Source organism: Pongo abelii, chromosome 12, assembly GCF_028885655.2.
Source record: "Pongo abelii isolate AG06213 chromosome 12, NHGRI_mPonAbe1-v2.0_pri, whole genome shotgun sequence".
In the NCBI taxonomy this organism is placed as follows: Eukaryota; Metazoa; Chordata; class Mammalia; order Primates; family Hominidae; genus Pongo; species Pongo abelii.
Genome location: NC_071997.2, coordinates 123,945,030 through 123,967,623, shown reverse-complemented (window position 1 = coordinate 123,967,623; position 22,594 = coordinate 123,945,030). Strand labels below are relative to the sequence as shown.

Sequence of the window (22,594 nt, the reverse complement as noted above, 5' to 3'; positions counted from 1 at the left end):
GTAATGCCTTTATTTACCAAAAACGTGTTATTAGTCTTATCATCCCTCTAATTAACAGAATCCCCCCACTTCATATAAAAGCCCTCGATCCAAGAAAAAAAAAAAGTGCTTCCCTTACTTGCTCAAGAATGACTGAAACCTCAACAGGGATTCAGTTTACAATTTGAAATAAAGTTAATTCAAATATAACACCTCCAAAAGAGACACTACATTAGCTTACCAGTATACAAAGGAATCTCAATCACACCCTTTCCTGAGTGAAGGATTTGATGGCACAATGCTATGTTCTGAAAATCTTTCAGAAATCCAACAGGACCTGGACATCCGATTACCTATTACCAAGTAACTCCTCTAAGGGAACTGAGAATATTTTAAAACCCTTACATCCTAAGCACAATATGCCAAAAGGCAACCACATTCTTTTGGATAGAGATATATGCATATTTGCTCTGATGAACAATCACCAACACCTACAACCCCTGCTTTTGTTCAGAGACCCTGTTGGCTCCACAAACTCTCCTCAGTCTATTTAGAGTATTTTTTTTAATGACACAATGTCATAATCATAATGGTTACTGCTTAGAAATAATAATAAAAAGCCCTGAGTGGAATGGGACACAACTAATTCAAATCCTAGATCACCATTTACTAACTTCTGTTTCTTGGTGAAAGAGGCATAACACACAAACCGGTAAGTGCTGTTGCTAGGATGCAACAGCATGTGCTTATCACAGTGACTGATACATGGTAATTACTGAAACATTAACTCTTAGGAGGATAAGATAATATCAAAAAATCAACTTTAGAATTACTCACAGTTTCCCAAATGAAATTCAACTTTTATCTTAGGTTAGCACAGCAATACCAAGAGGGCCTGTACCTTTATTCCAAACCCCTGAAAGGCTGGTAAATATGGTCCAAAGAGAACATACAAGAAAACAATCTAAAGTCCACTTTCCTTGCCGCCACATTTTATTCTCTCTTGTGGGATCATGGGATTGTCCTCAGTGAAGTTAGTATTTTCCCCGCAGAGTTCCTGCCAAGCCACTAACCACTGCTAATTAACTCCATGAGGACACATTTTCAAATGACTTGAGCCTTCTGCCTGCTAGATGGCACTTCCAAGATCATCATTCATTTCCAGTAGAGTTGAGGCAGTTCCTGATGACATTTCTATCTAGGAAGCCACTGTAGGAGTGCTGTGAGTACCGGCAGATGACAGGTAACACGGACTCCAGGACAGTCTGCTCTTCAGGGTCATGGTGGATTGAGATAGAGGCCACGGCAGCCCGAGCTGCCTCTTCCTGCCCTGACTCCACCCCACTTTGCCAGTTACCATGTCCGCTGACCTGTGGAGAGCCTAAGAGGAAGAAAAGCAAGAGGGAAGAGAAGCAGAGAACACCAGGAGACTAACTACAGCAAGTCAACCCATCAAGTGTGGCATTCAAGGCCAAGAGCACGAGTGAGAAGCATCTGTTTGGAAATCTCTTACACCAGGAACCAATACCCAGCCAAAAAAATGTTAAAAAGAGTCAAAGGCAAGAACTCACAAATACTCATTTGATAGAACAGAATACAACAGATAACTTCACTTACTGAGCTCCTATCATCTGTATGCTCAACAGCGGGATTTTAGAAAGAGTAAAATATCCCTGCCAAGGAGTTCACACTCTGGGGGGAAGAAAATGAACTGCAGGACACAGTGATAAATATGACAGTATGAATACTTAAAAACATCACATAATCAGGAGAGAGAAAAAAAACAGCAAAATACTTCAGAAGTAAAAATGACCTTTGAAAGGATTTGATCTAGAAGTCCGAACACCTCTTCTTGGTAGCTGAACCCACTATTCCAAGAAAAGTTTACCTACGTGCCCACAATATGAAGCATGCAGGTACCCTGCTCCTCATCTAAATTACTGATTTAATCCAATTTAAGCCTGGAAAAGTAAAGTGACTTAGCCAAGGTTCTGAAAGTAATGGAAACTTAGCAGAGCTTGAATTCAAACCCATATATATCTGACTCCAACCAGTGCTCATAAAAATCAATCACTAAGGCCACCCGGTGGGAATCAGAGTTTAAATTCAATCTTTTTTCATGTCCTTGTCTGCTGTTCAATTTTATCATCAATAAAGTAGGCATCTGAGGAAAATATATTTCCCAATTTTTAAAATAAGTATATGTTGGCATCATTCTACTTAACACCAAATATCTGTAAATCATTTGTAACTTTTTTATTCTACTGAATACAGTCAGTGGCTGATACATAGTTTTACTACTTTCCACCACAGCTGTTCCCTCCAGGATACCCCCCAGTCTTTGGTACAGGCTTCTTTTGTAACAGTAATTGCCTGTGGTGGGTAGTTTGACTGTAAGCTTCATGATGGGACAGAGTCTGTCTTTTTTATTCATCACTAGATCCCAGCATCAGCATAACAAACATTTGTTGCAGGAATGACACTGTAATGTTCCCAACTCAACTGTTCATTTCAGAGGGTAAGGAGCCTATCTCATTTATCTTTGAGTTCCTGGAAATACTTTGGCCGACAATAAACGTTTGTTCAAATTGGTGGGCAGCTGAACCATAGGATGGGAGGTTTAAAATCACTTTCCTACAGCTTTGACAATAGAATTCCATACACAGCGAGGCAACCCATTAGATCTATACAATAATTTACTGCATATACTTACATCTTTTACATTTTTCTTTAGGTCATTTATCTTGTTGAAAATTACTTGCCTGTAATCCCAGCACTCTGGGAGGCCAAGGCAGGCAGATCAAAGGTCAGGAGTTCAAGACCATTCTGGCCAATATGGTGAAACCCCGTCTCTACTAAAAATACAAAAATTAGCTGGGCATAGTGGTGCATGCCTGTAATCGCAGCTACTTGGGAGGCTGAGGCAGGAGAATTGCTTGAACCGGGACCCGGGAGACAGAGGTTGCAGTGAGCCAAGATTGTGCCACTGCACTCAGCCTGAGCTACAGAGGGAGACTCCATCTCAAACAAAAAAAAGAAAAAAAGAAAGAAAATTACTTGCCAAGTTATAAAGAAAATTTTCAGCTTAACTTCTCAAGGTTAACAGGCTTCCACTCTTGAATATCGCAGACCATGGCCACATTGTGCTGCCTTCGCCAGGGAAAATATCTTCCTAATTCCAATTAGGTATGCCTGAAACACATTCCTCTTCCCCTTCTTCCACAGCCTAAGTGGAGAGGCTCCCTATATTCGGCCCTTCCCTCATTTCCACCCCTCTGCTTCTTCCCTGGGAACAGAGAGAATACAGTCCGACAAGAGCTGCTGCAGGTACAAGAATTAGGGATGAGACTTGCTCCAGGGCCACAGAAAAGGAGACAGGGAGTCTACAGCGGCTTTCATGAGACCCCCATGGGGCAGGCCCTGAGGTGGATTCCAGTGTTCTAAATGAGGCAGGGGCTATGGCTGGGAAGCAGGAGTTCCAGGGGGCTCCTTGGACAAGGTGTGCTGTGATGCGGAAGTCATGTCATCACTCATCTATTCACCAGCGAACACTCACTGAGAGCATACAATCTCTTAGGTACTGACTATATTCAGAAAACAAAACAGGCACAGCATAATGGCCATCACAGAATTTGCAGTCAATGAGGGCGAAACACATTCCTCAAGTTAACTCTCAAACATTTATCATTAAGAACTGAGATAGATTCTCTGAAGGAAAGGAACACAATTCCACAAGAGGATGTGTAACAAATCATTTGTCCTAGATTGAGACATCTCAGCAAGACTCGCTAGGGATGTAATACAGTGAAATCTGAGAGTCAGGAGGAGAGGGAGGATGAAGAACACTCCAGACAGAGGGAACACAGCGAACCACGCCTGCAGAAAAGAGACATTTTCCAGGAAGGAAGGAAGCGCAGTCATGGAGAACAAGGCAAAGGAGTTGGTAGAGGGTGGACAAAACCAGGCTGTATCCTAAACTCACTCTTTTAAGAAGTATTTACTGAGACCGTACCACTTGCCACGCACTCTGCGAGGCCCTGGGGATTAAGTGGCGTGTGAGATAGGCAGGACGTGCTCCTGCTCTCCTATCACTCACACTCGCCAGGGAGAGACAGACCAAGACGTAAACAAGCAAGATCACGTCAAACAGTGCTATGTGCATGTGACTGCCACCACGGTGCTGAATTTCTATGAGAGGGAAGTCCAAGCACACAGATTGCACCTACCTCGGGGCCTGGTTTAAATGGTGCTGGTTGTGGCACACATTGAGACGCATGTAGGGATTGTCTCCATAGCCAGATCATACATTTTTTTATAGGCAAGGCACATGTGTGTCTATTTTTAAATTGTATATACTAAATAAATGCTAGATAAAAGAGAAATTTAGCCCTCTCTGTATCTCTGTTCCCTTAGTACATGAAACACATTTGATGCATTTGCTTCTCATTTGAGAGGACGAAAGGACTGTTACACAAACAATATACTTTGGCCAAAGGGAAATGGCTGGGAAAGCATGCCTTGAGATGTAATGGTGTCACCCCACCCCCACCAAGCTCATATGCTTGGGCACACGCTCTCTCTCTAGCATATACATACACCTCACCATCCCCTATAGTCAGGCTACTTATTAAGCTGCCAGTGCTTCCACGCCGTGTTCCATGCCACCGTGTTTCATGCCGCCACGTTTCATGCCACCACGTTTCATGCCTCCACATTTCGTGCCACTGTGTTTCATGCCACTGTGTTTCATGCCTCCACGTTTCATGCCTCCACATTTCGTGCCACGTTTCATGCCTCCACGTTTCATGCCGCTGTGTTTCATGCTGCCACGTTTCATGCTGTCGTGTCTCACGCCACCATGTCTCATGAGGTCACATTTCATGCCGTGTTTCAGACCACTGTGTTTCATGCTACCGTGTTTCATGCTGCCACGTTTCATGCCTCCACGCCTCTGCCTGTGCTGTCCATCCTGCAGTAAAGTCTGTCCTTGCTACCTCTTCAGCTACTTAAGAGTCCTCATATCTAATTCACATACCATGCCCCCCAAGGAAGCTCTGCCCTGAGTTGCTTGCTCCTAGCTGGGTTAGCTATTTTTGTAAACTCTCTCCCACCAGAGCTCTTAGCACACAATATTAAAATGTGTTCACATGCCTCCTGCCATACTGAACTCCTTGGAGGAGAAGCTGAGTACAGTGCCTAGCACATGAGAGGGGTGTGATAAATAAGATGAATGAATGAATGAACCAATAAAACAGCCTGATTTCATGATTCATCGCCCTTACTGGAATTCTGTCTACCACACAACAGTGAAGGAATCTTTCTACTAAATGGAGACTGATACTGGTGCATCTCAGGAACTTAATCTCAATTCTGTCCCTTTGCACTCTGGCACAGCCACTTGTCCCCTACATCCATGTCCTATGCCTGGGGAACACACTCCACAGCTGAACCCGATGGAGGCCCGAAGCCCCGACAAGGTGGCACTTGAGTAAATCCTGCTGCTCACTCATCCTGGCCTACAGTCAGAGGACCTGGGACTGCTGGAGCCAAAGAAAATGGCAGGACAGAGTCCGATGGCATCAACTGCAGCGGGAGCATGGGGTAAAGATGTCTTGTGACAGGGATGAAGGGAGGTTCTAGGACAAGGAGATCAGGGCTGAGGCACCGCTTCAGGACTTATGCTGAAGCAAGCAAGCTTATGCCAGGCTGCAGGGTCAGAGACACAGGCCAAAGACGCTCTCAGACCCTCCACACCACACAGGTCCTAGGAAACGGGCTTCCGTGGCCGCTTTCCAGAGCACACAATCCCTGGGGAGCAGGGAGGTCATCTGAGGCCAGAAAAGACACATGGCCAATCCTTTCCCTGGAGCAATCTTCAAACACATACACACCCAGAATAAACTCTGGAAATGGTTCTAAAACATTACATGATGTCAAAATCACAAGAAAGAAAGTCACTTGAACTTTCTCATCCCATATCTCAAGAAAGATTCTCCTCTGTCTGCTGATATTGTAATTCCTTTAACAGCAATAGTTTTTCGTTTCATAAAAAGAGATAAAGGGCAAATTACCTGTGACAGATCGTGCAAATAAATTTCAGTCAAATGAAATTAGATTACTTAAAACAGCATGCTCAGAACAGAACAGATACCAGTTCATACCCGCTGTTTTCCAGCTACACGTCCTCAGTTACCTAACAACTCAGTCTCTGCTTGCTTACTTATACAATAAGGCACCACCACCTCTCAAGCAGTGAAACTGCCAGTGGGGTACACAATCAGCCCCCTCTTCCCTTCTACGTCTTAATGGGGGACAGAAAACAAGGTACTGGAAATGTAAAGAGAAGGAACGGATGTACTAAGGCATAAAAGGCAGAGAGCAGGGAGAAAGTCAATGCTGCAATGATAGAACTTTTCCATTTTCTTCTCTCTCTCTTTTTTTTTTTTTTTTTTGAGATAGAGTCTTGCTCTGTTGCACAGGCTGGAGTGCAGTTGCGCGATCTTGGCTCACTGCAACCTCCACCTCCCCGGTTCAAGCAATTCTCCTGCCTCAACCTCCCGAGTAGCTGGGATTACGGGCATGCACCACCATGCCTGGCTAATTTTTTCTATTTTTAGTAGAGATGGGGTTTCCCCATGTTGGCCAGGCTGGTCTCAAACTCCTGGCTTCAAGTGATCCACCTGCCTTGGCCTCCCTAAGAGCTGGGATTACAGGCGTGAGCCACTGTGCCTGGCCTAGATTACATTTTAAAGGTAAGATATGAATCAGAATAATAAAACATACCATAGAGGCATTAAAGGGAATTACAAAAATAAAGTGTGTATACGTGTGTGTGTGTGTATATATATATATTTGAATTTACACATGGGTCAATCAAAGCAAGTACAATAACTACATTATGAATATCTCATAAAGAGCATAAAGCAAAAAAAAATCACATAGCAGAGAGAGGCAAGAATTTAAAAACTGTTCAGTACTTAGATAAGTTCAAATCTTTCATTTTAAAGACTTAAACTCTGGCTAGTCAAAGAAATATATTAAAACATAATGTAAGAAATGTATACCATGTAAAACTAGACTGAAAGAAGTAAACAGATTGTATTCCACATAAACAATACCTTTGGACAACACATAAAAATGCTCTAAGTCCCATCTAGTGTATTTGGTCTGACCCATTAAACATTTTTAATTATTGTAAAGGCCTAAGCAGAAAAAAAAAATGAGCATATTCAGATAAGAAAAAAAAGTAAAAAAGTAAAGTCATAGAAAAATATATATATGGGTATAAGCTAAATAGAACGGAGCTAAAAAAGTGATTAAAATACGTACTTTTCAAATTAATTATCCACCCGCTATTTACTGCCAACCCTAGCAATTTACTCACATGGCAAACCTTACTTACCTGCCCTAATCTTCTACATCAATAGTGTCAAATTACAACACCAAGATTCTATCCTAAATATCAGCAGCATATAAGCAAGTAGCATTATCTCCCTGAATACTTACTGTAAAAGAGTAACATTACTAATTTTATACAACTGTATGTCTCTAAAGCAGCACTATCCCATATCATTTTCTGCAATGAGAGAAATGTTCTCTATCTGCACTGTCCATGTAGCCACTAGCCATATGTGGCTAGTGAGCACTTGAAATGCGGCTAGTATATGGGCGTGGTGGTGTGTGACTGTAATCCCAGCTACTCGGGAGGCTGAGGCAGGAGAATCGCTTAAACCCGGGAGGCAGAGGTTGCAATGAGCTGAGATTGCGCCACCGCACTCCAGCCTAGGTGACAGAGTGAGACTTGGTCTCAAAAAAAAAAAAAGAAAGAAAGAAATGTGGCTAGTGTAACTAAGGAACTGAATTCTAAATTTTAATTAATTTAAACTTACACAGTCACACTAGTGGCTGTCATACTCAGCAGTGCAAGTCTAAAGTATTACAAAGTTAACTTCACAGACTGCAACTGCCTTTCAGAAAAAGAAACAATTTCCCATTGCTAAACATGAATTCACTAACCTTCCAACTGAAAAGCATATTACTTTTGCTTTGGCCTAAATGTATGTAAGTCCCCTGTTTTCAGTAATCTAATCTAATCTATTCTAAACCTGATTAATATGTTTTGCATCAGATATTAATTGTAGCATCACTTTGAACCCATCAGAGGTACAAGTTTTTTTAAAAATAGGGTCATAAACCTATAAAAATTGCTTCATCTGAAACACCATCTAAATATCCTCTCTTTAATTATAAAAATTAAAATAAAAACATCAGGAACTTGTAAGGGTTGGTTTACAGAAAAAAAAGAAAATTCAGTGCAGGCGATGTCAATGGAAATGGAGAAGACAGTACACATTACAACAGATGTAGTGACTGACAGTGCCAAATACGGAAAATGCAAAATAGAATGAGAGTTAGAAAAAAGCTAATAAAAGCCATATGTCTGATTCTTTATACAAAGTTCTTGCAGACATATGTGATTCAGAATTCAGAAATATGGTACATAGGTCACACATCATAGCTCAGACATTGCAGAACACCCAGCAGGATCTGCTAAATAGACTCTGTCCCTGGGTTTTCAATCAAGTACATTTTATTCATCTCTATTCCCAAATTTCCATCTCTAGCCCGGCTACCCAGCTCCTACTAAATGTCTTACTTACCAATCTCCTATTATATGTCTTACAGATATCTTAAAGTCAGCATCCACTTACACAGCAAAAATTCATTGAGTGTTTACTATATACCAAACACTGTTTAGAGACTGAATATATACCCACTTGAAATGCTCTATGCCACCTTCAACATGCTTCCCACTTTCAGGACTCCCCACCTCAGAAGACAGTGCTTCCATCTACCCTACTGTTCAAGCCAGAAACACAGAAGTCATCCTTGACACCTTATTTCCTACTGGTCCTTCTAACTCTCTCTCCAGTCTACTCACTTCACTGCATCTCTCCACTTCTATCACCTACAGACTAAGCCAGTGGTTCTTAACAGCAGGCAATTTCGCTTCTCCAAGAGACATGTGAAAATATCTGGAAACATTTATGGTTGTCACAGCTCAAGGGGTGCTACTGGCATCTAGGGGGTAAAAGCCAGGAATGCTACCTAACATCCTACAATGCACAGGTTAGTCCTGAATGTCAATGAATCATCCATCCCAAAATGTCAATGGTGCTTTAAGTAAAAAGAAGAATGATGCATACCAATGATTTTATTTTTGTATTTATGACAATTCTTCTTTAAAAAGTTATCACAATTCAGAATTACTTTTAATGTAATAAATAAAATTCTATTCTGATGCAATTCTATTCAAGTGAAATATATATTTGCATGTGAACAAAGTGAATACTTACTTGTGCATGTTCTCCACTCCTATGATGATCATGATACAGTAGGAAATTCCACTTTGTACAAGAAAGTGTAAGGCATACCTACAAAAAGTAAGAGCACTATTAGAAGAGGGATGCCAAGTCACAAACATCAAGCTGAAGTGAATTAAGCTAAAAAATACTTATGCATAACACAGTATTCCCAGAAAAAAAAATAAGAAATGAAACTTCAGAAGCTTAAAATCCTGTGGACACCCTAAAGAGAGAGTCCCATACCACAGGCTCCAGAAGAGCTGGGGGGAAAAAACAAGGCCTAAAGCCATGCCCAGTGCCCAGCACTCCATGTCTCCTGGCTGCATGGAAGCTGTGTGGGATTACATGGCTCAGGATTATAGCTTTCTTCGTAACTCATGGCACAATTATTTTAAAAAGTAATTAATACGAATTTCAGGATTGTCCTGACAGAACATCAGTTGTTTTCCCAAACTAGTTTCTCCAATACCAACTTTGTACTCTGCCTTTACCTTTTTAACAATATGACTGACAAAACAAAAAAAGTACTAAATATTAGAATTTACAAAAGAAAAGGGTATACTCTTCTCAATACATGATAGCTAAAGTGAAATAAACTTCCTTACATAAATCAAATTCATTCATTTTAATTTGCTGTAACTTATGTACAAACATTCTGGCTAACATGACATGGTCTTTTCCTTTTTTTTTGAGACGGAGTCTCACACTGTTGCCTGGGCTGGAGTGCAGTGGCGCGATCTCGGCTCACTGCAACCTCCACCTCCTGGGTTCAAGAGATTCTCCTGCCTCAGGCTCCCGAGCAGCTGGGATTACAGGTGCCCACCACCACACCCAGCTAATTTTTTGTATTTTTAGTAGACAGGGTTTCACTATGTTGGCCAGGTTGGTCTCGAACTCCTGACCTCGTGATCCACCCGCCTCGGCCTCCCAAAGTACTGGGATTACAGGCATGAGCCACCGCACCCAGCCCATGACACAGTATTTTCTAATATTCCAATATTCTTGAAATCCACCATTAAATGAGATAATTTACTCATCTCACAAAATTCAGCCAAAACATGATTAGGATGTCTGTGACTAAAATCAATCAAAACTATCCCTAATTTATGCATGTCCCTGCATGCGCACACACTCTCTCTACTTTCTTTCCCCTTTGGTGGCATGAACAATTTAAAATAAAATTTTTGAATCATCAGGCACAATTTAAAGTATTTTATTTTTTTTCTTGAACCTCTAAATCTACTTTAATTTTAAACTACTACTAAGGGTGTTAACCTATGATTAAAATAACTTTTAAACTTAATCTTTATGGAATAACAGGCACCTCCAATGTGGAAAAGTTATGCAAAATTTTGAACACATTTTTCCACAGAAATACTATAAATCACTAATAGTCTCCAAGGCAGGCCAGTAGGAGAAACTTATTTGACCTGCTGTACAGAATAGGTCAGTCTATCTGTTTGACTGACACTGACACACACACACACACACACACACACACACACACACACACACAGAGAGAGACACACACACGAAAATAATGTTGGCCTTTTTTTAATATGATTATAATCAGAGGAAGCAGAAAAACCTAAATGAGTATAAAAGGAAATAGAAGAAAGCCTTTTTAAAAAACAATTAAAACACACACTTTTCAAATTAATGATCTACCTCTTATTTGTTGCCAACACTAGCAATTCACTGGCTGACTTCTGACTTCGTGGGAAAGGTGACAAGGGCTGCTAGAACACCCTTAAGGGCTTCTTAAATTGAGAGTAGAACTCAATACAGGTACTTATCTTAAACACGGAAAACACATTTTTGAGGACTCTTGGGGGAAAAAAGTGTTCCTTTGCTATGTTAAATTTCTTGAAACATAAGGGATATATTACAACTTTAGAAGCTACAAGTCTTACTTCTCAAATAGTGCTATGTTGCCTCATATCACCTTAAGGTGCCCCCTCGTCTCCTGACATCGCCATTCAGGTGATACGTTTGGCCATCTTTGGAGAGCAGTATAATATTTGGGCAGCCTCCTGCTGTGTAAGCCTTCATCGTTGCAACAATCCAAGTTTAGCAGTAGAAGGTGAATCTGCATTTACCTCTATCTCACTGACCTCCACAACAAGCATTCAGTTGCTTTTCCACTCAATGAATGCACTGGTGATATTCTTCCTAATTTTCTGTACTCAGCTACTCTGCTTGTTCTCATTGGTAAAGTGACCATAATAAACACAGTAGCCACTTGAGATTTTTCAGGATTAAGAGACAATACATGAAAATCGTTGACGGGGTTATCTAGCACGTAGTAAGCACTCAACTATTAAGTATTATTAGTAAAGTAAAAATTAAAGATAGATATGTTAAAAGTCTATTATAATCCAACTCTCATAATTTCAGAACTGAGGAAACTAAGATCATATATCTAGTCAGTATATTCCAACTGACATCAAAACTCAAGTTGTTTCGGGGCAATTTATCCACTGGCTGATTCTCTAAGGAATGCAGCCAGGTAGAATGGAACCCCATGGGCTGTGGATCATCATCTTTAAAGCTACCTAATAAGTGCTTTGAAAATGAAACAATACTTTGTCACAAAACATTAGTTTGTTTTCAGATATCACATTTTAACTCTTCTGAATTTCAAGTCACACTAAAGGCAAGTTAAGGTTTATTTTTAGCAAAAAAAAAAAAAAAAAAAAAGAGCACAGGTTTAAAAAAAGGTTGAAAACATCTCTTCAACTGTTCCACTAATCTTTACTGAATGTCTACCTTCTGAATGGCACTGTACTGAACACTAGAAATACAAGAGTCAGTGAGACAGTTTATGTCCTCATAGAACTCCCAGTCTAGAGAGAAAGACAAGAATAAATAGATTACTTCAATACTGTACGATACATGCTAAAAAAGAGATCAGATAAACACAAAAATTTCCAATCTGCATCACTCTGGATGACAGTAGTAACAGATGAATGACTCTGAGTAACTTTCCATGTTCATAATGACTAGCTATCACGCCATGTTCTTTCTGTAGTTTTACAGATTTATTTCTCACAGTAATCACTGGTTCTATTTCACAGACGAGGAAAGTGAAGCTCAGAGTGGCTAAATAACATGTCCAAAGTCATACAGCCATCAGACCAAGGCACCCACACTGGAATACAGGTTTGCCTGACTTCAGAGTTGAAGCTCTCTATTCCATTACCCTATAGTGTTATTATCAAGGACATTTAAATAAATAATTAAAGTCTAAATTAATTCTCACTTAAAAGGAACTTGCAGATGATCGTTTTAAAAAAAAAAAGCTAAGACCAAAGAGAAGCAGGTAAACGATCAGTTACAGGCATGACTTGTTTTACTGCACTTTGCCTTACTATGCTTTGCAGATACTGAGATTTTTCCAACTTGAAGGTCTGTGGCAACCCTGCATCGTGTCAGCTTCTTGGCACCATTTTTCCAATAGCACCTGCTGAGACTTCATGTCTCTCTGTCGTATTTTGGTTAATTCTCAACAATATTTCAAACTTTTTCAATATTATTTTACCTGTGATCTGCGATCAGCGATCTTCAATGTTACTACTGCAATCGTTTGGGGGCACCACAAACTGTGCCCACATAAGAACTTAATTGATAAATGTTAGGTGTGTTCTGACTGCTCCACTGACCAGCAGTCTCTGTCTTCCTGTCTCTCTCCATCTCCTGAGGCTTCCCCATTCCAGAGAGACAACAATTATTGAAATTAGGCCTATTAATTAACCTACAATGGCCTCTAAGTGTTCAAGTGAAAGGAAAAGTTGTATGTCTCTCACATTAAATCAAAAACTAAAAATGATTAAGCTTAGTGACGATGGTATGTCAAAAGCCAAGACAGGCTGAAAGCCAAGCTTCTTGCACCAGTTAGTCATGTTGTAAATACAAAGAAAAGGTTATGGAAGGAAACTGAGAGTGCTACTCCACTGAACACACAAATGATAAGAAAGCAAAACAGCATTGGTGCTAATATAGAGAAAGTTTAATTGTCTGGACAGAAGCTCAAACCAGCCAAACATTCCTTAAGCCAAAGCCTAGCACAAATCAAGACCCTAAACTCTCTTCAATGGAGAGAGGTGAAGCTGCAGAAGAAAATTTTGAAGCTAGCAGACACTGGCTCATGATGTTTAAGGAAAGAAGCCATCTCCAGAAATAAAAATCCAAGGTGAAGCAGCAAGTGCTGAGGTTATCTAGATGCTGCAGCAAGTTACCCAGAAGATCTAAGATCACTGATGAAGGCGGCTACACTACGCAAAAGATTTTCAATGTAGATCAAATAGCCTCCTACTGGAAGAAGATGCCATAGAGAACTTTCATAGCTAGAGAGGAGAAGTCAACGCCTGATTTCAAAGCTTCAAAGGACAGGCTAATGCAGCTGGTGACTTTAAGTTGAAGCCAATGTTCATTTACCATTCCAAAAATGCTGGAGCCCTTAAGAATTATGCTAAATTGATTCTGCCTGTACTCTGTTAATGAAAAAACAAAGTCTGAACCACAGCAGCTCTGCAGCATTGTTTACTGAATATTATAAGCCCCTTGTCGAGATCCATTGCTCAGAAAAAAAGATTTCTTTCAAAATATTCCTGCATATTGACAACACACCTGATTATCCAAGAGCTCTGACAGAGGTGGACAAGGAGATTAATGTTGTTTCCATACCTGCTAACACAATACCCATTATGCAGCCTGCAGATCAGGGAGCAATTCTGACTTTCAAGTCTTGTTATTTAAGAAATACATTTCGTAGGGCTATAGCTGCCATAGATAGTGATTCCTCTGATGGATCTAGGCAAACTAAATTGAAAACTTTCTGGAAAGGATTCACCATTCTAGATGCCACTAAATACATTTGTGATTCATGGGAGGAGGTCAAAATATAAACATTAGCATCAGTTTGGAAGAGGTTGATTCCAACCCTCACGGATGACATTGAGGGGTTTGAGACTTCAGTGGAGGAAGTAACTCCAGATGTGGTGGAAAATAGCAAAAAAACTAGGAGTGAAGCCTAAAGATGTGACTGATTACTGCAATCTCATGATAAAACTTCTCAACAGACGAGTAATTGCTTCTTATGGATGAGCAAAGAAAGTGATTCCTTCAGATGGAGTCTACTCCTGGTAAAGATACCGTGAACATTGTTGGAATAACAAAAAAATATTTTTTCCAGCTTCTATTTTAGATTCAGGGGATACATGTGCAGTACCTAGGTATATTCCATAATGATGAGGTTTAGGGTATGAATGATCCCATCACCCAGGTACTGAGCATAGTACCCAACAGTTAGTTTTTCAACTGTTGCTCCCCTCCTTATCTCCCACCTCTAGTAGTCCCCAGTGACTACTGTTGCCATCTTTATGTCCATGAGTACCCAATGTTTAGCTCCCACTTATAAGTGAGGCCATGCAATATTTGGTTTTCTGTTCCTATGTTAATTTGCATAGGATAATGGCCTCCAGCTCCATCCATGTTGCTGCAAAGGGCATGATTTCATTCTTTTTTATAGCTGTGTGGTATTCCATGGTGTATATGTATCACATTTTCTTTATCCAGTCCAGCATTGATGAGCATCTAGGTTGATTCCATGTCTTTGCTATTGTGAACACTGTTGTGATTAACAGGGAAATGCATGTGTCTTTTTGGTAGAATAATTTGTTTTCCTTGGGGTATATACCCAGTAATGGGATTGCTGGGTGAAACGGTAGTTGTTTTAAGTTCTTTAAGAAATCTGCAAACTGCTTTCTACAGTGGCCGAACTAACTTACTTTCCCAACGTTGTATGAAGCATTCTCTTTTCTCCACAGCCTTGCCAATATCCATTGTGTTTTGACTTTTTAATAATAACCATTCTGACTGGTATGTGATGGTATCTCATGGTGGTTTTGATTTGCATTTCTCTGATGATTAGTAATGTGGAGTAATTTTTTCATGTTTGTTGAACACTTGTATGTCTTCTTTTGAAAAGTGTCTTTTCATGGCTTTCACCCATTTTTAATGGGATTATTTGCTTTTTGCCTGTTCAACTGTTTAAGTTCCTTATAGATTCTGGATATTAAACCTTTGTCAAATCCATAGTTAGCAAATGTTTTCTCCCATTCTGTAAGTGGTCTGTTTACTCTGTTGATAGTTTCTTTTGCTGTGCAGAAGCTCTTTGGTTCTAATTAGGTCCCACTTGTCAATTTTTGTTTTTGTTGCAATTGCTTTTGAGGACTTAGTCATAAATCCTTTCCCAAGGTCAAGGCCCAGATAAAATGATGTTCTTCGCTTTTTTTTCAGGATTCTTATAGTTTGAGGTCTTACATTTAAATCTTTACTCCATCTTGAGTTAATTTTTGTACATGGTGAAAGGTAGGGGTCCAGTTTCATTCTTCTGCATATGCCTAGCCAATTATACCAGCACCATTTATTGACTAGGCAGTCCTTTCCCCAGTCTTTATTTTTGTCAATTTTGTTGACGATTAGATGGCTGTAGGTGTGTGGCTTTATTTTGCAGTCCTCTATTCTGTTCCATTGGTTTGTGTCTGTTTTGTACCAGTATCATGCTGTTTTGGTTACTGGATCCTTATAGCATAGTTTTAAGTCATGTAGTATGACACCTCCAGCTTTGTTCATTTTGCTCAAGATTGCTTTGGCTATTCGGGCTCTTTTTTGGTTCCATATGAACTTTAGCATAGTTTTTTCCAATTCTGTGAAAAATGACATTGGTAGTTTGATAGAAATTGCTTTGGGCAGTATGGCCATTTTAGTGGCATTGACTCTTCCAATCCACAAGCTGAGAGGTTTTACCATTTGTTGTGTCACCTATGATTTCTTTTAGCAGTGTTTTGAAACTCTCCTTGTAAAGATCTTTCACCTCCCTAGTTAGATGTATTCCTAGGTTTTTTTTTTTTTTGTCTGTGTGGCTATTGTAAATGAGATTACATTCTTGATTTGGCTCTCAGCTTGAACATTATTGGTATATAGAAATGCTGCTGATTTCTGTACATCGATCTTGTAGCCTGAAATTTTGCTACAATCATTTATCAGTTCTAACAGCCTTCTGTAGGAGTCCTTAGGGTTTTCTAAGTATAGAATCATATCATCAGCAAAGACCAAGAGTTTGACTTCTTTTCCTATTTGGATGCCTTTTATTTCTTTCTCTTGCCTAACTGCTGGGGCTAGCACTTCCAGAACTATGTTGAACAGGAGTGGTGAGAGTGGGCATCCTTCTCTTGTTCCTGTTCTCAAGGAAATGCTTCCAGTTGTTTTGTTTTGTCTTGTTTTGTTTGTTTTGAGATGGAGTCTCGCGCTGTCACTCAGGCTGGAGTGCAGTGGCGCAATCTCAGCTCACTGCAAGCTCTGCCTCCTGGGTTCACGCCATTCTCCTACCCTCAGTCTCCCAAGTAGCTGGGACTACAGGTGCCTGCCACCATGCCTGGCTAATTTTTTGTATTTTTAGTAGAGACGGGGTTTCACCGTGTTAGCCAGGATGTTCTCGACCTCCTGACCTTGTGATCCGCCCGTCTCAGCCTCCCAAAGTGCTGGGATTACAGGCATGAGCCACTGCGCCCAGCCAAATGCTTCCAGTTTTTGCCCATTCAGTATGATATTGGCTGTGGGCTTATCATTAATGGCTCTTGGTATTTTGAGGTATGTTCCTTTGATGCCTAGTTTCTTAAGAGTTTTTTATCATGACAGGATGTTGGATTTTATTGAAAGCTTTTCTCACATCTATTGAGATGATCATATAGTTTTCATTTTTAATTTTATTTATGTGGTGAATCATTGATTTGTATATGTTGAACCATCCTTGCATCTGAGGAATAAAGCCTACTTCATCATGGTGAATTAACTTTTTGATGTGCTGTTGAGTTTGGCTTGCTATGGTATTTTGTTGAGGATTTTTGCATCTATGTTCGTCAGGGATATCGGCCTGTAGCTTTCTTGCTTTGTTGCATCTGCCAGGTTTTGGTATCAGAGTGATGCTGGCTTCACAGAATGAGTTAATAAGGGGTCCCTCCTCCTCAATTTTTTGTAATACTTTCAGTAGAATACTGGTACCAGCTTTTTTTTTTTTTTTTTTTTTGAGACAGAGTCTCACTCTGTTGGCCAGACTGGAGTGCAGTGGCATGATCTCGGCTCACTGCAACCTCTGTCTCCCGAGCTCAAGTAATTCTCCTGCCTCAGCCTCCCGAGTAGCTGGGATTACAGACGTGTGTCACCACGCCTGGCTAATTTTTGTATTTTTAGTAGAGATGGAGTTTTGCCATGTTGGCCAGGCTGGTCTCAAACTCCTGACCTCAGGTAATACAACCGCCTTGGCCTCCCAAAGTGCTGGGATTACAAGTGTGAGCCACCGTGCCCTGCTACCAGCTCTTCTTTATACATCTAATAGAAATCAGCTGTGAATCTATCTGGTCAAGGGCTTTTTTTTGTGGCTGGTAGGTTTTTCATTACAGGTTCGATTTTAGAACTCAATATTGGTCTGTTTGGTGTTTCAATTTCCTCCTGATTCAATCTTAAGAGACTGTGTATTTCCAGGAATTTATCCATTTCCTCTAGATTTTCTAGTTTGTGTGCACAGAGATGTTTATAATAGTCTCCGAGGATCTCTTTGTATTTCTGTGGGGTCAGTTGTAATGTCACCTTTGTCATTTCTGATTGTGCTTATTTGGATTTTCTCTCTTTGTTAATCTAGCTAGCAATCTATTGGTCCTCTTTACCCTTTTAAAGAACTTTTGGTTTTGTTGAGTCTTTGGTTGGAATTTGGGTCTCAATTTCATTCAGTTCAGCTCTGATTTTAGTTATTTCTTTTCTTCTGCTGGCTTTGAGGTTAGTTTGTTCTCGTTTTTCTAGTTCCTCTAGGTGTGATGTTAGATCATTAATTTGAGATCTAACTTTTTGAGGTGGGTGTTTATCACTGTATACTTTCCTCTTAACATGCTTTTGCTGCATCCCAGAGATTTTGGTATATTGTGTCTCTGTTTTCATTTATTTCAAAGAATTTTTATGCTTCTGCCTTGATTTCATTGTTTATCCAGAAGCAATTCAGGAGCAAATTGTTTAATTTCCATGTAATTGTGTGGTTTTGAGAGATCTTCTTGGTATTGATTTCCATTTTTATTCAACTGTAGTCCAAGAGTATAGATGGTATGATTTCAGTTTTTCTGAATGTATTGAGACTTGCTTTATGCCTGAGCATGTGGTTGATCTTGAAGTACATTCCATGTGCAGATGAGAAAAACATATATTCTGTGGCTGATGGGTGGAGTATTCTGTAGATGTCTATTAGGTCCACCTATTCAAGTGAAGACTAGAAGTCCAGAATTAATTTATTAGTTTTCTGCCTCATTGATCTGTCTAATGCTGTCAGTTCCCCACTATTATTGTGTGGCTAAGTCTTTCCATAGGTCTAAAAGTACCTGTCTTATCAATCTAAGTGCTCCAATGTTGCGCATGTACATACCTAGGATAGTTAAGTCTTCTTCTTGAGTTGAACCCTTGAAAGGCAGGATTTTACGTAATTTTATCCAGGTAGAATTGTATGTAATTTTGTGATTTTATGCATGTAGGATTCATTATGTAATGCCCTTTTTTTTTTTTTACTGTTGCCAGTTTAAAGTCTGTTTTATCATATATAAGAATAGCAAGCAACCTCTGCTTTTTTTTTTCCTTCCATTTGCATGGTAGATCTTTCTCCAACACTTTACTTTGAGCCTATGGGTGTCATTATGTGTGAGATGGGTCTCTTGAAGACTGCAGAAGAATGGGTCTTTTGTTTTTATTCCACTTGCCACTCTGCCTTTTAAGTGGAGCATGTAGGTCATTTATATTCAAAGTTAATACTGATATGTGAGGTTTTCATTCTATCATGACATTGTTAGCTGGTTGCTTTGTAGTTTCTGTTGTGTGGCTGCTTTACAGGGCCTATGGGCTATATATTTATGTTGTTTTTGTGGTAGCAGGTATTGTTCTTTTGTTTCTGTGTTAGAACTCTCTTAAGGATCTAAGGCTGGTCTGATGGTAACAAATTCCCTTAGTGCTTGCTTGTCTAGAAAAGAGCCTAGTTCTCCTTCACTTAAGATTAGTTTGATGGGTTATGAAATTCTTGGTTGGAATTTCTTTAAGAATGCTGAAAATAGCTCTCTAATCTGTCCTGGCTTGTAAGGTTAGCCTGATGGGGTTCCCTTTGTATATAACTTGCCCTTTTTCTCAAGCTGCCTTTAAGATTTTTTCTTTAGCATTGACCTTGGACAGTCTGGTGACTTGGTGATATTCATTTTGTATACTATCTTGCAGATGTTTTCTGGATTTCTTATATATGGATGGCTACTTCCAGCAAGATTAGGGAAGTTTTCCTGAATTATTCCCTCAAATATCTTTTCCAGGTTGTTTGCTTTTTCTCCTTCTCTCTCAGGAATGCTAATATTTTGTACGTTTCGTTGCTTTACATAATCCCATATTTCTTGAAGATTTTGTTCATTTATTAAAATTCTTTTTTATTTTTGTCTGATTGGGTTAGTTCCAAAGACTGGTCTTCAAGCTCTGAAATTCTTTTGTCTGCTTGGTCCAGTCTATTGATAAAGCTTTCAACTGTATTTTGAAATTCTGTGAGTTTTTCAATTCCAAAAGCTCTAACTGATTTCTTTTACAGATGTTTATCTCTTCCTTCATTTCCTGGATTACCTTAGAAGTTTCTTTGTGTTGATTTTCAACTTTGTCTTGGAGCTCACTGAGCTTCCTTGCAATCCATGATTTGATTCTTTATCTGTCATTTCTGAGTTTCCATTTTGGTTAGAGTCCATTGCTGGAGATCTACTGCAATCATTTGGTGGTGTCACTACATGATGCCAAAATTCTTGCACTGGTTGCTTCTCATCTAGAGATGCTGGCACTTCTAAATTTTTGTAATTATTTTCATGCAGGTAAGATTTTTTTCTTTTTCTTTCTTCCCTATAATGTTATTTTTTCTTTCCTTTTTCCTTTTTCTCCATGCTTAATGAGTATGACTGTAGAGAATGCTAGGTAGGGCTTTTTGGCTTTGCTTCTATAGCCCTACACGCTTCTTTTGGCAGGTTTTATATTGGGCTGTGGAGTTCAACCTACAAGCCCACAGATGGTGCTTACAGGTGAAAGCCAGCTGCAGCCAACATAGCTGAGTATATACTTGATCCTTGTTTACTGGCAGAAGCTCTCTATTGCCTCAGGCAATAAGCTGGTTTGTGGAGTATATAGTGGTCTGAGCTCCCTACTCAGCCCTAGGGAGGCAGGGGCCACAAAGAGCAGGGCCAAACAGAGCAGGTTGGCCTACAGATCCCCCAGTGGCAGGCACAGACACTAGTGCCAAGGGAGAATCCAGAGGGCAGCCACCAAGAATGCAGGATTGTGCCTAGGCATGCAGCTGGGAAACCATCTGGGCTCCATGTTCTCTACAAAGGAAAGGGAGATGGCTTAAACTTCTAATCTAGAAGAGTTGCCATTCCAGATGCTTGGAAATCTGCCTGGGCATGGAACAGAGAGGGTCCCCTTGAACCATGAGCTATGTCCAGGAAGAGTGGGGTGGCTCAGGCTGCTGAACCAGACAAGCAGATGCTCTGAATGCCTGTAGATTTGCCCGGGTGTGGAGCAGAGAGAGCCTCACTGTACCACAATCTACGTCCAGGAGGGGTGGGGTGGCTCAGTCGGCTGGTCCAGGCAAACAGGTGCTCCAAATGTCTGGATTTCTGCCTAGGGGTGGAGCAGAGAGGGCCCTGTCATACCACAGTATCAGTAGAGCAGAGTGGGGCACCCAACAATGGCACACATGGATCAGTTCCAGGTCGCCAAGCTGGCCTTGGCTGCAAGTCTTGCCGCCCAGGAGAAACTGCAACTTAGCAGCTCTCCTCCTGCCCCAGGCTTGCAATGGAGGAAAGCACAATTCTAGCCCCACAGCTGAGGTGCTTTCCACAATTCTGGCTGTGGAGGCCCCTACCCCACTCCAGAGCAGGTGCTCTAATCTCTGGCCCAAGACTGAAATGCCTGCACGGCCATGCTGCTGAGTCACCAAGGAATGGCTGGCTTCATACGTGCCTGGATTAAAAATGGTGTCCTGTTCTCCATCCCAGGTCTGGGAGAATGTCTGCAGCTCTTCACGATGTCTGTCCCTCACAGCAACTCCAACCCTCTACCCAAGTTGGCTCCAGGGCTTGGGAGAAACAAAATGCTCTCCCTCAGACTGGGTTGCTCAGATCTCCAGTGGAAAGGTGAGTCATAGAGAAGGGCTCCCTGCCTCTTTCACGTACTGGGGTTTCACTCACTTTTATCAACTGGATGCTATCACTGGGGCTGTTTGCCAGCATTCTCTTCAGGATCTGGGGTGTCCTTCACAATTCTGGTGAATTCCTGTTTTCCTTCTTGAATTAAAGCTCAGAGAGTTGATCTTTATGTACTCTCGTGCTATTTCCAAGTGGCTGAGGCACACTGAAAGTCTCTAATCAGCCATCTTGGACTGTACTTTTAATTCAGAATTTAGAATATTACATAAACTTAGTTGATAAAGCAGCAGCAGGGTTTGACTCCGATTTTGAAAGTTCTACTGTGGGTAAAAGGCTGTCAAACAGCATCACATGCTACAGAGAAATATTTTGTGAAAAGAAGAGTCAATCACTATGGTAAACTTCATTGTTGCCTTATTTTTAGAATTTGCCACAGCAACCCAAACCTTCAGCAGACAACACTCTGATAAGTGAGCAGCCATCAACATCAAATCAAGACCCTCTACCAACAAAGAGATTACAACCCACTGAAGGCCCAGATGATCCTTAGTATTTTTTTTACCAATAAAAAATTTTTCAATTAAGGTATGTATTTTTTAGACATAATTATATTGCATACTTAATAGACTAGAATATAGGATAAATATAACTTTTAAATGCACTGGGAAACCAAAAAAGTTTGTATGACTTGCTTTATTACGATATTCACTGTATTGTGGGGGTATGGAATCAAATCTGCAACATCTCTGAGGCATGCCTGTATATTTACACAGTACTAACATGTTTTCCAAAAGGGAAGTTGTCAAAATCAATAGCAGATACGATTGTCTTTGAGCCTACAAAAGTAAGTACTGAAATGCAAATCAAAGAATATATCCCTATTAGTTAATTCCAATTAGCAAAGAGTTATCTTACACATGGTACAGAGGCATAAACAATCCCTCTTTCCAAAGAAAGAATACAGAAAGCTTTCTCCTTTAAGAAAAAAATAGA

The 22,594-nt window shown here is 40.3% G+C and overlaps 1 protein-coding gene across 10 annotated transcripts in view; it reads right to left on the bottom strand.

Annotated features, from left to right (window-relative positions):
* MBOAT2 (membrane bound O-acyltransferase domain containing 2) overlaps positions 1-22,594 on the bottom strand; it is a 148,555-nt gene that overhangs the window by 78,488 nt on the left and 47,473 nt on the right. For 9 of the 10 annotated variants that reach the window (XM_002812309.6, XM_063713489.1, XM_054548410.2 and 6 more), the window contains one exon: positions 9,336-9,413. The exons of the other annotated variant lie outside the window; for it this stretch is intronic. In XM_002812309.6, the coding sequence (XP_002812355.5) occupies positions 9,336-9,413 (78 nt within the window). The remainder of the gene's footprint in view (positions 1-9,335; positions 9,414-22,594) is intronic. 10 annotated transcript variants of the gene reach the window in all.